This window comes from Gekko japonicus, unplaced genomic scaffold (genome assembly GCF_001447785.1).
Source record: "Gekko japonicus isolate JY-2015 unplaced genomic scaffold, Gekko_japonicus_V1.1 scaffold794, whole genome shotgun sequence".
NCBI classification, from domain to species: Eukaryota; Metazoa; Chordata; class Lepidosauria; order Squamata; family Gekkonidae; genus Gekko; species Gekko japonicus.
In genome coordinates this window covers 184619-202130 of record NW_015164692.1, presented here as the reverse complement: position 1 = coordinate 202130, position 17512 = coordinate 184619, and the positions used below count along the sequence as shown (strand labels likewise).

The 17512-nt window shown below is 44.7% G+C and overlaps 1 protein-coding gene across 4 annotated transcripts in view; it reads left to right on the top strand.

The window, feature by feature from the left end:
- The window catches only part of PHKB (phosphorylase kinase, beta), a 194525-nt gene that overhangs the window by 77415 nt on the left and 99598 nt on the right, over nucleotides 1-17512 (top strand). For all 4 annotated transcript variants that reach the window (XM_015409423.1, XM_015409421.1, XM_015409420.1 and 1 more), the window contains 3 exons: nucleotides 3252-3315; nucleotides 12612-12707; nucleotides 16467-16664. In XM_015409423.1, coding sequence (XP_015264909.1) covers nucleotides 3252-3315; nucleotides 12612-12707; nucleotides 16467-16664 — 358 coding nt within the window. The remainder of the gene's footprint in view (nucleotides 1-3251; nucleotides 3316-12611; nucleotides 12708-16466; nucleotides 16665-17512) is intronic.

Here is a 17512-nt window from a genome sequence, read left to right as displayed (position 1 = left end):
GTGGCAGTGAATTCCATGTGTTAATCAGTCTTTGGGTGAAGAAGTACTTCCTTTTATCTGTTCTAACTCCGACTGCTCAGCAATTTCATTGAGTGCCCACGAGTTCTTGTATTTAAAACCACAGTTTAAGACTGCCACCAAATTAATCAAGTGCAGTCCTAAACAAAACTATCTTCATCTGCTTCCTTGAGATTGTAAGTGAACAGGCCAGGTAAACCTCCCTGGGGAAGTTGTTCCATAATCATGGTGCCGCTACTGAAAAAGCCCTCTCTCATGTACCCACCAAATGAGCTTCTTTGGTTCAGGGGACAGTCAGGAGGGCCTCGCCATGTGATCTTATTTCCCAGGTAGGAACATGCAGGAAAAGATGCTCCTTCAAATACCCCAGTTCCGCATAGGATTGCCAGCCTCTAGGTGGGTATAGCCACAGAGGACACCCACCAAGGAAAGACCATCAACAGTTCACAACTATATATGATCAGAATTGGATTCCATTGAAGTTATTGAGCTGTGCCTATGTTATTTTGGAAATCGGGTTCCATTTAACCAGCCGCTGTTGAAGAGGATTGAAACATCTTGATTTATACCTGGGACGCAGTGTTCCCTCTAAGCTGAGTTAGTGTGAGCTAGCTCACAGTTTTTTAGCCTCCAGCGCACATGTTTTTGTCTTGGCTCAGGAAGGATGGCTCCCGAGCACACTAATTTACGCAGCAGCCAAATTGCTCGCTCACAACTTTAATGCCTGTAGCTCACAAAGTAGAATTTTTGCTCAAAGACTCCACAGCTTAGAGGGAGCATTGCCTGGGAGAGACATACAGCTGTTATTCTTTCCACGGTGGGCGTCCTCTGCTGCAATCATTTTCTGTTTGGAGGTCCATGGGCACTATTTATATGGGGGACTACAAAGGAATCTACTGTTGGATTTCAGCATGTTCTTTTTTTTTTGGCAATAATGTATATTTGATATGAGCAATCTGTTGGAGATATGTTTATACATTTCATTGAGTTATGACCAGTAACCCATCTTTGTACTTCAATGAATGTAATATACAGTTTTGATTATATACATTTGTGAATTGTTGATGGTCTTCCCTTGGTTGGTGTTGTTTGTGGTTGTTGTGGTTGTTCAGTCGCACAGTCGAGTCTGACTCTTCGCGACCCCATGGACAAGATCCCGCCAGGCCCTCCTGTCTTCCGCCGTCCTCTGAAGTTTGCTCAGTTTCATGTTCGTTGCATCTATGATACTCTCTAACCATCTCATCCTTTGCCGTCCCCGTCTTCTTTGACCTTCATTGTGGTTGTAGTCATACGCTAAGGGTTCCCTGTTGTCTTTGGCAGCGTCCAGGTGGGGGCTGGAGAGCTCCTAGAATGACAACCAATCTCTAGACAGCAGAGATAAATGTTCCTGGAGAAAGATGGCAGCTTTGGTGGGTGGACTGTATGGTGTTATGCCTTGCTGAGGTCCCTCCCCCGTCCCAAACCACACTGTCCCCCGCCTCCACCTCCCAAATCTCCATGAATTTCCCAACCCAGAGCTGGCAACCCTAGTTTCAAGCCATGTAGGGCTTTGCATGGCTTTATGGGATTATCTAGTTTGTTAATCTCGTTTGGGTCAAGAAGCTTTTAACTAACACACCAACACCCAGTGAAACAGGATTTAAAGGTGTGCTTCCAGTAAGAGTGATGTTCCACACTGAACTAAGATGGCCTTACTCTTTGTTTTTTCCCCCTTGCTGACTCCATTGTTCTGAGAGAACGGGTGACCAGCTCCATTTTGAAATGGCCTGAATGAAGACAGCAACTCAGATACATTTTGTGCCCTGTTTGGTTTAAGGCTTAGTATCAAGCAAGTGTAGAATGCATTTTTTAGCATGGATGGCTTTTGCCATTTTTAGTATCCTGTGTTTTGCCATTCTGTTACTATAAATACTCTTTAACTTCCTGATAATAATTGTGTTGGGATGCCAACCTCCAGATGGGACGTGGGGAGCCCTCGGAATTACAGCTCATCTCCAGATTACAGAGATCAGCTCCCCTGAAGAAAGTGGATGCTTTGGAGGGTGAACTCTATGGCATTGTACACCACAAAGGTCCCTGTCCTCCCGAGGATCCATCCCCAAATCTCCAGGAGTTTCCCAACCTGGATCTGGCAACCCTGTTAACACCCTTATCCCCCACCGGTGGCCAGGGGAAGAAGAAGAAGAAGAGATTGGATTTATACCCCACCCCTCACTCCCCAAAGGTGTCTCAGAGCGGCTTACAAACTCCTTTCCCTCCCCCTCCCCACAACAGGCATCCTGTGAGGTAGGTGGGGCTGAGAGAGCTCTGATAGAAACTGCTCTTTTTCAAGAACAGCTCTTGTCGGAACTACGGCTTGCCCAAGGCCAACCAGCCTGGTGCAAGTGGAGGAGTGGGGAATCAAACCCGGTTCTCCCAGATTAGCGTCCGCGCACTTAACCACTACACCAAACTGGCTACACCAAACCTGGAGATCCTAATTGTGTGCCTGGGATTTTCACAGGGCACTCATCCAGCATACCTGTGTTTTTTGCTCATGCTTGCACGATAAAACTCAGATGACATTGAAGTTCTTTGCCTATTTGTATAAGAGGGTTGTTCAGGCATCTTCAGAGATCTTTGGGTAGTAAGGTATCAGTGGCAAATATGGTTACTTTTTGGACCCTGTGTGTGTCAGGGAGACAGATTGAGGGGGCATGGAAGACTTGGAGGGGGAAACGCAGATCCTCAGTTGCTTCTCAACAGGAGCTGTCTGTCAAAATTCAGAATATCAGCTTCTTGCTCTGTCAAGCGCCCTGTACATCTATAGTACTCAATAACATTTTTAAAAATGTATTTGGTGTCGGATTTCCATGTGTTAATGTTAGCGTTAAATTAAGTGAAAAAGTACTAGCACTTGCCAATGAAGGTCTTTTTTGAAAAATACTGTGTTTGTACTCCTGGTGCCCTCTCAGCATCTGATATCCAATTGCAAAGCGATTCCACACACACACACACACACACACACACATTTTTAATAGATGGCAGGTGACATTTAAAGGTAATCTGTTGAAAATAATAAAATAATCCTACTGTATCATAATTTTTAGCCTCAGTTATTTTTTCAAAGATCCTCACAGCAAGAAGTAATTTGATGTACAAGTACAAGGGAAGCTGAATTTTATTTCCAGAGTTACAAGCATAACAGGCAACTTCCCCCCCCCCCTTCTCTTTCTTCTTCTTTTTCTTTCCAGTTCTGTCGGGTTAGCAAAAGCCGCCCTAGAAGCAATTAATGGATTCAACCTCTTTGGCAATCAGGTAGTAAAAATATATAAGTATTTGTTCATTCTCGATTTTTAATTAACTGCTTATTCTTCAGTAAATTGCTTTCATTGTAGATCAAAGGAGGTCTAATATCCATATGGCAAAGCCTGTTCCATCTTTTTTCTTTCCTTTTTTTCTGGTGAAGGAAGGATAACAAATTAGTTCCTGCTACTTTGGATACAGGATTCATAGCCCGTCAAGATCAACGCTTTCCTCTTTTTATTAGGCGTGATTTTTTCCCCCTTCCAGTTATTTATTTTGCTCTTGTTTTAAAAGTGAAATGTCTAGAATTATCCTGTGTTTTCTTCCAGTCACTCTGACCGACATTAAACTGTACCTGTTGCTTCTATGAACAGCCTCCTGACCTTCTCTGTTTTCTGTCTCTGGCTCACCTCATATTTTCATTAGGTGTGTCGTTTTTATAGGTTTTGTTAACAGTTTCTCGAGGGTTGCCTACCTCCAAGTGGGGCTTACAGATCTCCAGGAATTACACCTGATCTCCAGACGGCAGAGATCTGTTTCCCTGAGGAAAATGGCTGCTTTGGAGGGTGGACTCTGTGGCATTCTATCCCACTAAGCTCCCTCCCCAAACCCCACCTTCCTGAGCCTCTATACCCAAATCTCCAAAAAAATTCCCAGCCCAGGGTTGGCAACCATACATTCCTCACCCACCCACCACCCTCTGGTAATTTGCTGGCCATTAAATAGCCAGGCTTTCTCTTACGACATGTATGCTCCCCTCATAAAGTCTGGGTCTGGCTCTTTTCTCTCCCAAGTTAACGGAGATAAAAAGCACAAGTCCAGAGATTCCTGTCCCTTTTATGCCCTCAGAGTGGCAGTTGCGTGATGGTTTGAGCACTGGACCAAAGACCAATGTTCCCTCTAAGCTGTGGAGTTTTGTGAGCAAAACGTCTACTTTGTGAGCTACTGCCATTAAAGTTGTGAGTGAGCGATTTGGCTACAGCATAAATTAGTTTGCTCTGGAGCCCTCCTTCCTGAGCCAAGACAAAAAGGTGTGAGCTAGAGAGGCTAAAAAACTGTGAGCTAGCTCACACTAACTCAGCTTAGAGGGAACACTGCCAAAGACCGTACCAACTGGAGGGGAAATCCCCATTCGACCACGAAGCTCAGTGAGGTGACCTCGGACGAGTCATTCTCTCTCAGTCTGGCCTACTTCACAGGATTGTTGCACAGATAAAATGAGGGGCGGAAGAACCCAGAATATGCTACCCTGGGCTCCTTGGAAGAGGGGCTGATTAAAGAAAAACTTGAAGATGGGCTCTTTGCACCTCAGGTCAGCAGCTAGTTTTATGGAAGGGCTTCTTAGAAGAGGGGAGATGGGCCAGGACCTGCTCCCACCCCGCATTCACAGTGGAGCCCAAAATGCACATCATAGCCACTCATTTCTCTGTACCATCCCTCTTAATGTTGAGCTGGCTGGGGAAAATGTTCCATAATCAATTTTTTTCTTTTCTTTTCTTTTTTCAATTTTTCCCATTTTTCGGAAAAAAACAAAAAAGGCTTCAGGAAAAAAACGGGGTTTTTCCAGGCCTTCACATCTTTAAGCTAGAGGCTAAAAAACTGTGAGCTAGCTCACACTAACTCAGCTTAGAGGGAACACTGCCAAAGACCGTACCAACTGGAGGGGAAATCCCCATTCGACCACGAAGCTCAGTGAGGTGACCTCGGACGAGTCATTCTCTCTCAGTCTGGCCTACTTCACAGGATTGTTGCACAGATAAAATGAGGGGCGGAAGAACCCAGAATATGCTACCCTGGGCTCCTTGGAAGAGGGGCTGATTAAAGAAAAACTTGAAGATGGGCTCTTTGCACCTCAGGTCAGCAGCTAGTTTTATGGAAGGGCTTCTTAGAAGAGGGGAGATGGGCCAGGACCTGCTCCCTCCCCCTGCATTCATAGTGGAACCCAAAATGCACATCATAGCCACTCATGTCTCTCTACCGTCCCTCTTAATGTTGAGCTGGCTGGGGGCAAGTAGCCTAAACTACCCAGGCTGTGTAAATAGATCTTTCTCCGCTTGCTCCTCTCCATTCCATATTTCCATAATATTATGTGTGTGTGTGGCTTGAAACTCAACATCAAAAAAACTAAGACATCACTCCTTGGCAAATAGAAGGGGAAGTCATGGAAGCAGTGACAGACTTCACGTTCCTGGGGTCCAAGATCACTGCAGACGGTGACTGCAGCCATGAAATTAAAAGACACCTGCTCCTTGAGAGGAAAGTGATGGCAAACCTAGACAGCATAATAAAAAGTAGAGACATCACCCTGCCAACAAAAGTCCATATGGTCAAAGCAGTGGTATTTCCAGTAGTAATGTATGGCTGCGAGAGTTGGACCATAAGGAAGGCTGAGCGCCGAAGAATAGATTCTTTTGAACTATGGTGCTGGAGAAGACTCTTGAGAGTCCCTTGGACTGCAAGAAGATCAAACCAGTCAATCCTAAAAAAAATCAACCCTGACTGTTCCCTGGAAGGCCAGATAATGAAACTGAAGCTCAAATACTTTGGCCACCAAATGAGAAGGGAGCACTCACTGGAGAAGACCCTGATGCTGGGAAAGACTGAAGGTCAAAGAAGACGGGGACGGCAAAGGATGAGATGGTTAGACAGTGTTCTTGATGCAACAGACATGAAGTTGAGCAAACCCCGGAGGACGGCAGAAGACAGGAGGGCCTGTAGTGATGTAGTCAATGGGGGTTGTGAAGAGTCGGATTCGACTGTGCGACTGAACAACAACAAGCCTCTGAGAAGGTCCGGAAGCAGAACAGCCGACCTTGCCGGGAGGGCGGAGTAAAAATCTAATAAAATAACGAAACAAATCATGTCAGTCACTTCTCTTCCCTTGAAAAAAGTCAACTGTTTAAACGTGGCTCCTCCTACCCAATTTTTTTTTGTTTTCATTTTAAAATTGTTACTAAAAAGCAACGTGTTGACAGTGCGTTATCCCCGTTGAAGTCTGGTGTGAAACCATCACTGGCTGTATTTAAATGCACAAGAATAGAAAGCCAGACGCGGTGGGAAGACAGCCCAGACGGTTCACAGAAACACGAGGCCAGGGATAAGTCGCATTTTTAAGAACTCGGTCCTTTAAAAGATTTAAAATGGCAGGTGCCGCTTTGTGCGAAAAGGTGGTCATCTTCTTTTGAGGCTATCGATGCCACTGCCAAGAGGACCGTGCCAGCAGGCAGAGAGAGCAGCGCAATATCTAAGAGCTTCTCTGTAAACTTAAAGGGATTCCACCAGCCTTTTAACTGAGATCCTCAAGGTGAGCAGAGGGCAAAGGGTAAACACTAGCCGTGCAGGGAGGTTTCATCTTTTAATTTAACACTGTCTTAATCTGGGGGATTTGGAAATGTATGCATTTGCAAGTAACCTCTGGTTGCCCTTGAAATACCAGCACTCGGCCTCTTTTCAGTCTTGATGTTTCTGCTTTAAAGGGCAGGATTTTTACTGCCGTGTCGTAGCATGTTGTCTGTCTAGTTCAGTGGTGGCGAACCTATGGCACGGGTGCCAGAGGTGGCACTCAGAGCCCTCTCTGTGGGCACGCGTGCCATCGCCCCAGCCAGGCCCAGACCATCATTAAAGTGTCGAATCCTCTGCCAAATAATTTTAAGTAAATGAAAGCATTTGGGATTGCTTTCCTTACTTTGTTTGGATCATCTTAAATTAATGTATGAGTTGTTTTTTCTAAAGTAAAACCTCAGTATTCAGGTTAAATTGCCGTGCTGGCACTTTGCTTTGGGTCGCAGTTTGGGCACTCGGTCTCTAAAAGGTTCGCCATCACTGGTCTAGTTCATCCTGACAAGACACTTGACGCATGTTTGTTTTAATCCCCCCACCCCCACTCTAAGCCACTCCTGGATACTTCTTGTAAGAACAGAAGGGCATAAATTTCATAAATGTCCAATATAAAGATAGATATGTAGACCTGAGAGCATCTTGCAGCCATTCTCAGTTTTGAAAATTTTTAGATTTCCCCCCCCCCCCGTAGACGTGTTTCTTACCTGTGATTTGGAGTGAGTACCTTAAAACCATCATTGCAGTTTTCCACCTCTGCAATAAATTTCAGCAGGTAAAGTTGTTTTAGAGAGTTGCCGCAAAGACAAAACAAGTTTTGTGGCACCTTAAAGACCAACCCGTCGATTAAAGGTAAAGGTAAAGGTTCCCTTGCTCAAAAGCCAGTCGAGTCCGACTCTAGGGTTGCGGTGCTCATCTCCGTTTCAAAGCCGAAGAGCCAGTGCTGTCCGAAGACGTTTCCGTGGTCATGTGGCCGGCATGACTAAACGCCAAGGCGCACGGAACGCTGTTCCCTTCCCACCGAAGTGGTCCCTATTTATCTACTTGCAATTTCTTGCTTTCGAACTGCTAGGTTGGCAGGAGCTGGAACTAGAGACGGGCGCTCACTCCGTCATGCGGCACACTCGGGTCTCGAACTGCTGAACTACCGACCTTCCACAGCCTGCAGTTCAGCGTCTTTACCACTTGAGCCACCGCAGCTCCCATCGATTAGAGCATGATTTTTCATAGTCCAGCATCCACTTTGCGCACCTGATGAAGTCACCTGGTGAAGTGGTTTCTTGCTCACGGAAGCCTACACTTGCAATAAATCCATCAGTCTTTGAGGTTCCACAGGAATTGTGTTCACATTGGCAACAATCGCAAAAACTTGCGATGAGCTTGGCCAGGACCATTTCTCTGGTTCCTCATGGCTGCCCCAGGAACTGACCAAGGATTCGTTTGCACTGTTCAGGTGTTCAGCCGAAGGGCACTGTGGCCTGCCTTTATCTCAGCATCCTGAAAACTACTGAAAGGAACTCTCTATTCAATATATTTTGGCTATAAGACCAATGTTTCCCTTCTGCACTCGTGTGCTGCTTGCTAGGCATGGCCTCTGCTTATTCTGTTTAGTACTTGGCAGAGATGCTCAGTTAATTTCTTAGAGCTTTTCTCTAATAAGCTTGTAAAGAAAATAAGAAAACTTATGTTTTGTTTTAAAATAAATGCTGCTGTTTTGCTAATGGACCAGAAGTTTACTGAGTACTAGTTCTTTTTTGCTTCTAGACAGTTTCCTGTCAGCCTTAGTTTCAGAAAATTTAACAATCCATAAAGGTATTAATTTTCTTAGGCAGATCAAAAAAACATATTTTTCAGCCAGAGTTGTCACAGGAAACTCCTTTTTAATACCACTTACCAAAGCCTATAGTATTAAATTTGTTTCTGTTTTGTGCATTTTAAATAACCTGTTGCTGTATTTCAAAGCCAAACTTAGGTTAGTTATACACAAAATGTAATGTTATGTCATTATGCCCCCTAACCTGCATTCAAATTGCTTTCAAATGTCTAAAATTATTTATGCAGTCTCAAGTGCTTGATCAGTAGAGATCTTTAAGAATGGGTGTGGCAAAATCAAATTGAGCTGTTTCCATCAGCTGCTTTTTGATAAAATTACTTAGTAGCACAGTAAGAAAGTGAGAGCCAGTTTCCCAAGATCTAAAATAATATGTTAAAAAAGAGCGACCCACACATTCATGTGGCTAGTGTGGCATAGTGGTTAAAGTCAGACTAGGACCTGAGATGACCATGTTGAAATCCCTTGCTTGGCTGTGGAAGCCCACTAAATGACCTTAGAACCATCACAGTCTCTCACGTAACCTTCCCTTGCAAGGTTGTTGTTGTGAGGATTAAGTGGAGGAGGGGGGAATGATGTGAAAAGCTGCTTTGAGGGGGATGTAAATTAAGTAAATTAATATGTACCAAATGTTTTTGCATAGGAACTGTAAGGCTGCTGGCACTTAATACCAAAAAGGTGTCAGAGCAGCATTTAAATGAATCACAGGGAAATTTGACAGAACCTGGGGAGCCTTCAGTTTGGGATAACTGGTCCCAAATGAATGATGCAGTAAATGTTTAGGGTGGTGTTGGTAGGAGTCCAATAGAACTTGAGAGTCAGAATAGGCTGATAAAAGGAGGGCCAAGGCCAGAAACCAAAAGGCTAAGAAAGGTGAGGATCATTGGCGAGGGAAAACATCTTATTGGTGTCTGTATGCTAATGCTAAATGTCTCCAAGCCAAGATGGGGGAACTGGAGTGTTTGGCACTAAATGACAATTTAGATATGGTGGGGGTTTCAGAAGTATGGTGGAATGGTGAAAACCAGTGGGATACAATGATATATGGATATGAATTCTATAGACAGGACAGGGGGAGGTGTGCTTTGTATAGCAAAGAGGGCATAGAGTCAAGCAAGAAAGCATTAGGAAAGTATCTCTCCCATGGAATTGATATGGAAGGAGATGCTGGGCACCAAGGGTTACTATAAAAGTGTGGGAGTACTATCATCCCCCAGTCAAACCCTTAAGACAGATCTTGAGTTGGGAAAGGAAATATGGAAGGTAACTAAAGCAGAAAAAGTTACAATACTGGGTGACTTCAACTACCCTCACATTGACTGGGTAAATGTGTGCTCTCAGCATGCTATAGAAAAGAGGTTCCTAGACATCATAAATGACTGTTGATCACAGTTGATCACTGAGCCCACCAGATGAATAGCGATCTTGGACTTGAACGTGAATGGGGCTTGAGATCTGGTGTGAGATGTAGTTCTTTCTTGTTGCACCAATTTGGAACAGTGACCACAATCCCATTAAGTTCAATGAAAACTTGCCCCGAAGTCCAAGAAGGAACAACAATGACCAGACTAGTTAGAAGGAAGTTGAAAAGGAAACTCAAGAGAGTCAAATCCCTAGAGAAAGCTTGGGAGCTGTGTAGAACCACACTAGGTGAAGCCCAAACAGAATGTTTTCCCTAGATTAGAAAATGTACAGCCAAGTCTAAAGCAATGCCTGCACAGTTAACAACCCAAGTGAAGGAAGACATAAAAAATAAAAACCCTTCTTGTTTTAAGAATGGAAGGTTTACCCTCAGTAAGGTGAACAGAAGGGAGCATAGGGAGCAAAATAAGTGTAAGTTAACAAATGAGCAAGTGAAAAGAGAATTTGAGCAGCAGATTACTAAAATCATCAAGACAAACAATAAACGTTTCTTTAAATACATCAGGAGCAGGAAATCAGCCAGCCAGGCAGTTGGGCCATTGGATGAATCCCTAAAGGGAGATGGCAGAGGTACAAAATGACTTCTTTGCATCTGTGTTCACTGTGGGGTACATAACCCCTAGCAGAACCCCTATTTTCAGAAGGGGGGTCTAAAGAACTGGATCTAGTTGAGATGATGAGAGATGACATTCTAGGATTATCGGGCAAATTAAAAACTGGCAAGTCTCAGGGTCCAGATGGCATATGCCAGAGGGTTCTTAAGGAACTCAAATGTAAAATTGTTGATCAACTAACAGGTATATGCAAATTGCTGTTTAAATCAGCAGCTATACCAGAGGCCTGAAGAGAACCAAATGTTACACCAATTTTAAGCAGGGTCTGGGGGGTGGGGAGGGACCAGGGAATTACAGGCCGGTTCTCCTTGCTATACATCCGGGCGTTTCAGAGCTCCTTTCAAAGGGAGAGGGAGAACCTCATTAAGTTCAATGTTTTTTCCCCCTCCAGAATCCAGCAGACCTTATCTAATGTAGTAGGTGTTGGCAGAAGTTCCTATTCATCTGTTTTATTTCACCAGCAACATGTATGATTACATTCCTGATTCTGTCATTATGTATTGCACACACTGGAGTGCATATGATGAAAAAGCAACTGTCCTGTTGACAGCTTGGGAAATGCATTAAAGATATTAACAAAGACGCCATTTTCATCTGCTTATTTTTAGTCGCCTAATCCTGTTATCTGCTACACTGTCCATTAAGCTATGGAACTTCCTCCCTTTAGAGGTACAACTCTCACCATCTCTTGCAGGCCTTCTGTTATATGTGGGGAAAAAACTTTTTTTGTTTAGTTTTAAATATTTTAATGATGTTTATATGATTTTACTGATAATTGGGTCTCCCTGTGTTCACCGTGAGCCGCCTGGGAAGAAGTGTGTGGTGTATATGTAATAAATACTAAATTAGTACATATCAAGCTATGCATGAGACTGGCTGTATGTGATCACCAGAGATTGTGGCCACTCTCTCTGTCCATCCGGTGTGGGATCTTGCCTCAGAACAACCGGAAATGTTTCTGTTGCCTTTCTGAAAGGCCCTTGTCCGCCAAGTGATGTGGATCATCTAGTAATAATGACCTCATGCTGCTGACTGACATTTGACTTGCATTGCAATTTTCATGCAAGTTCTTATGGTGTTCCTTACAGAAACGATTTTCTAAACATGTCGGGTGGGTCCACAGTTCTGCTGCTGGGACTCAATTACGGGCTGAGGTCGTTCGAATTCAACAAATTGCCATTGAAGCTTTCATTCGTTGGCCACAGGTGCAGATATCCATAATCTCAAACCCTGTATCTACCAGCTTGGTGTATTTTAATCCATGAATATTAAATGAAGTAATATTATAAGCCTGAATTCTCCCTAGAAGCTAAAAGGAGTAAATCGAGGCTATCATCCTTTGATCACAAGATAAGAAGACAAGACTTACTGGAAAAGGAAGTAATGCTGGAAAACGTTGAAGGCATCAGGAAAAGAGGAAGACCCAATATGAGATGGACTGATTCATTAAAGGAAGCTACAGCCTTCAGTTTGAGGGACCTGAGCAAGGCTGCTAATGATAATACCTTTTGGAGGTGATTAAGTCATAGGATTGGAGCTGTGGTGGCTCAAGTGGTTAAGACGCTGAACTGCAGGCTGTGGAAGGTCAGTAGTTCAGCAGTTCGAGACCCGGGTGCCGCATGACGGAGTGAGCTCCCGTCTCTAGTTCCAGCTCCTGCCAACCTAGCAGTTCAAAAGCAAGAAATTGCAAGTAGATAAATAGGTACCACTTCGGTCGGAAGGTAACAGCGTTCCGTGCACCTCAGCATCTAGTCATGCCGGCCACATGACCACGGAAACGTCTTCGGACAGCGCTGGCTCTTCGGCTTTGAAACGGAGATGAGCACCACAACCCTAGAGTCGGATTCGACTGGCTTTCGAGCAAGGGAACATTTACCTTAAGTCATAGGATTGCCATAAGTTGGATGTGACTTGATGGCACATAACACACACAATATGATGTGCATTTGTCCTGGAAATGCCCTTGTTTGTTTGAAATGACTGGTTTATGGTTGCAGATTATAAATCTTAATATCCTACGAAGCCGTTCACTTCACCAGTACTTTCTACTCCAGGACTTTCTGTGCATTCCCTCCGTAGTGTGAATCCTTCTTTTCCCTTTACAGGGCTGCTCCTGGTCTGTCATATTTGTAGATCTCGATGCCCACAATCGGAACAGGCAGACTCTTTTTTCATTGCTTCCCCGAGAATCCCGATCTCACGTAAGTAATGTTTGATGAAATTGAGTTTAACAGGATAGGGATGGAGTTAACTTGAATATAGTTCTTAGCTGTATTGCAGTTTTAATATCCTGTTTAATAAAGGGTCTGAAGTTGTTGGTTGGGGAGCAATTAGAATTTGTTCTTTAAATATTAGTGTACAGGAGAGACCGTTCTAGGAGCTAATTATTATGATAGACGTGTCTTCCATAACTGTGGATAGGATGAAAGCCTCTTCTACAGCAGGACCGGACAACAGCGATCCCCCCCCCCTCAAATTATAAGTGGTATGATAGATACTTCCTCAAAGTGTGCCTTAAGGCAGCGGCTCTCCACCAGTGGTATGCGTACCACCAGTGAAACACAGAAGTAGCCCAGCTGAGACACAAGGTTTTCTTAACAATATCCCCTTGCAATTTTCTTGCTGTAAACAAAAAAGCACCCAGGGTACAAAAGACATCCCAGAAATCTAATGCATTTTACCACCGGGGTAGTTTTTTCATCCCGTCCAATGATTTATTTATTTATTTATTTATTTGCCATCAAGTCAAAGCTTCCATGGGGTTTTCAAGGCCAGATGTGCTCAGAAATGGTTTGTCTTTGTCTGCCTCTGCATCATGACCATGGTATTCCTTGGTGGTCTCCCATCCAAGCACAAACCAGGGTTGACCCCTGCTTAGCTTCTGAGATATGACAAGATCAGGCTAGCCTGGACTATGAAAAATACACTGTTTTCTCCATAAAACACTTCTCCACAGAAGCCTTTTGAAGTGCCCTGGAGAAATGTAGCCCATCGTGACAAGCTGATGGCCCTTCCTGAGTAATATTTACCGCACATCAGAGATATGTTCTTGGTAGAAAATAATGCCCTAAGATGCAAAAAGAGAGAGAGAGAGAGAGAAATTATTCCTTTTTGATATTCTTAGATGTTTTCCTTTAAAATTCATGAAAGTTTGTGTTAAAAACGTAAGAAGAGCCCTGCTGGATCAGACCAATGGTCCATCTAGTCGAGCATCCTGTCTCACACAGTGGCCAACCAGTTCCCCTGGAGGGCCAACAACAGGGCATAGAAGCCGAGGCCTTCCCCTGATCTTGCCTCCTGGCTCTGGGATTGGTTATCTAATATCTTAGGTTCAAAATGTTTGTTTTTCCAACGGAAGTATGTGTGAATTTTTTACAGTATTGCTTCTGTATTCGAGAGAAACAATTCCAGTATTATAATGCATACCCAATGTTGTTCAGCATCATCTGAATTCAGGAACATTTATATTAATTACATGCACAAATATGGAGATTGGATGTTCAACCCTTAAAGCTCTGTAACCTGTTTACAGTGCGTCTTCCAGAATTGAGCACGTGAGCCACATTTGTTATACACGATCTGCATTGTCTCTAAATAGTGTAGGTGAAGGGCCTACTGCCTGTTTTTCCCCAATTCATTTTGTGGACATTAGAACTGTCAATCAATAGGATGGAGCAATATGTGAGTTACCTTTGGGGCTGGCAGTTTCCATGTGGGTTTTCTGATGATATGGGAAGGGTACTCTGAGAGGTGAAGCGGGCAACCAAAAAGATTTAAATTAATCCTAGTTTTGCGTCAAACATTTTTCATTAACATCACGAGGGCCGTCTTCCATTCTTTTAAAATTAGCAGTCATGGCACGACGCCTCTTCCTCAATTCCTGGATCTCGTAGCATTCCCACAAATTAAACAACCCATTAATCTCCATTCTTACCACTGTATGTGCCTCATGGAAGCATTCTGTTTCCATCATTACTTTGTGGGGGGGGGGAGAGAAAATGGCACTGGCAGCTATTCTGTGTATATTTTCTTTGACTCCAAGCTTCAAATGAAATTGCATTTCCCTGATGAATGTAAGTCTGAATATTGTTAACATTTTTGTTCAGGTGTACCAGAAGATGGTGGTGGTGCGTGTCTATTGATAATCTGGCAGTGAATTTTAAAGGCCTTTTCATTAGTTACTCAAATGCTGTGGGAAACACCATTCAGGCAGAAGACATAAGTAGTTTGTGCAGCCCCATTGAAAGCACAGTTCTTGACAACTACTTTGTCAGTTTATCTCCAAACTCATATTGTGCAGATGGCTTCATTAGGCAATTTGTGGTGTACTGGCAGTATGAATGCCCCCTAGGGTTGCCAAATTGTTGCAGTCGCCGCAGCGGGGGACTCCCGGGTGGCGACTGGAGCGTGTGCACGCCCGCACGCACATCACCTGGAGGTGACGTTAGGACGCCGGGCACGCTGGGGGTGGGGCCATGACCATCGGAGGGAAAACCATAGAGTTTTCCCTCCGATGGTCGTGGCCCCACCCCCAGCGTGCTCAGTGTCCTAACGTCACTTCCTGGTGACGCACACGTCGGGGTGGGGTTCCCCCCGGGGCCCGATCCGCCGGCAGCGGGGAACGGGCCTCTGGGGCGGAGGTTTCCCCGCCCCCCAGGGGGACTTGGCAGCCCTAATGCCACCAAATGTTCTGATTACTTAACCACGTAGCTGAAGATCTCCCTGTAAACAGTGAAGATTGGGGTTTCTTCTGCACCCTCTCCTCTTTTTTCTTTCACACGCGTTCAGCTGATTAAATCTTCCATTTTTGCAGTTGGTTGTTGCATCCGAATTGCAGGCGGCGGTGTGATCTCTTTCATACAAACCTTGATTTCAAGCTAACATTGAGCTATGATTTGCACAGAAGAATAACAAGCTGTGGCTTGGATCCAATACAGCATTTTTGGAAGCAGAAGAATTTTCTTCCAGGGACCTTCTTGCCTCTCTCTGCAGCCCAGAATGGCCCCCTTCCATGCTGCTCTGGGGTGTCCCCCACATTCATTTTTAACACCCAGTCTTATTTAAATAGTTGAATGGATCATAGTTTCAAGCTTTTGCCCTGAACTGGTTCAAAAAGGGATTTGGTCGAATGCATTTGGGGTGCTCCATGGTGCTTCTGTGCAACCAGATTTAATCCCGAGAAAAAGCTCCTGACACTGGAAGTAAATGAGGGAAATCAGCAGCCACAGCTGCGCCATGTGCAATTTGGAGCACCCATTAAGATCACTGGAGAAGACCCTGATGCTGGGAAAGACTGAAGGTCAAAGAAGACGGGGACGGCAAAGGATGAGATGGTTAGACAGTGTCATAGATGCAACGAACATGGAATTGAGCAAACTTCAGAGGACGGCGGAAGACAGGAGGGCCTGGCGTGATCTGGTCCATGGGGTCGCGAAGAGTCGGACTCGACTGTGCGACTGAACAACAACAAATTAAGATCATAAGTTGAGCGTACTAGATCAGACCAGCGATCCATCTAGTCCAGCATCCTTTTTCACACAGCAGTCAACTAGTCCCCCTGGAGGGCAAACCCCCCCAAAAACAACAGGGGCCGAGAAGCCAAGGCCTTCCCCATTGAACCTTGGTTTGGAGCCGTTGGATTGGAGCCATACCGAATGGGCAATTTCCACTGATTACCCCTTCCCACTGCAGACGCCCCCTCCACCCTGAGTCCCCTATTCTTCAGGAGCAGCTTTTGGAGATCTGTGGGCTGCTGTGGGAAGGGAGAGGCCATAAATTTCCATTCTGCTCTTGGAAAATGTATTTGGATCCAACCCATTGTATGTGGGGTACAAAGTGCATAAATATTGACATGTAAGTGAGCATTCTAGTTACTGGGGTTCTTGTTGCACGGTTTGTTTACTTCTTTGACTCCCTCATTCTCCCATTACTCAAACCAACCTTTCCTTCCCCTCCCCTAGAACACTGATGCTGCCCTCCTACCCTGCATTAGCTATCCCGCCTTTGCCGTGGACGACGATGCTTTGTACAGCCAAACAATCGATAAGGTGGTCAGAAAGCTAAAAGGGAAATACGGGTTCAAGCGATTTCTGAGGGACGGCTATAGAACCGCGCTGGAGGACAAAAATCGCCATTACTATAAACCTGCAGAAATTAAGGTAATGTGGCTATTAACGTGATATCAGAAGGGATTAATTGGTGTGCGCCTAAATGTTCCAGTGCACGTCCCCTTGCAGGGTTTGTTTCTTATTTATTGAAATTTGCGTGGTGTAATTACTGGATAAAGGAATTCCAGGTTGCCCACTCCAAATAGTTTTTTACACAGCTAATTGCTGTGACTCCAAATGTCAAATTCTAATTTCTAATTACCTGTATTATACCAGTGCGGTCATGCACGCTTGAATACAGCTTATACCAGACTTTCCGATGTAATTTCAACGGAAAATGACAGAAACGTTTTTGCAGACTTGGCCAAAAGTTAGTTACCCTCGATCAGATTGTTTTTATCGATCTTTTCTACTTCCCTGCTGTCCAGGCCAGACAACTAGTATTCAGGTTTGGCAGAGGCAATCTTGTTTTTTTCCATAGCCTATGAAAGGAAACTGTTGAATTCTGCATGAGATGCCTTAGCACACGTTCGGCTGCGTGACCGCATCTGTGCATGGTGATCTTTTAGCAGTACTGGTTATCAGATTCCGGTTCAGGTCAAGGAGCTTCACTTGGTGACTTTCTGGTTCCTTGAAGCACTACAATTCTGTAATTCTTCGGTTTCCGGTGTCTTCTGGTTCTTGCAAATGTAAAGACACTAAAGCAGGGAGGGCTGCCAAGTGGGGGCGGGTGGCGGGTAAACCCCCACTTTGGAGGCCCGATTTCCACCGCCGCGGAATCGGGCCCCGGGGGGAACCCCACCCCTGCGCTCCCGTCACCAGAAAGTGACGTGGGCACGCCGGGCACGCTGGGGGAGGGGCCACGGCCATACAAGGGAAAACTCTATGGTTTTCCCTTG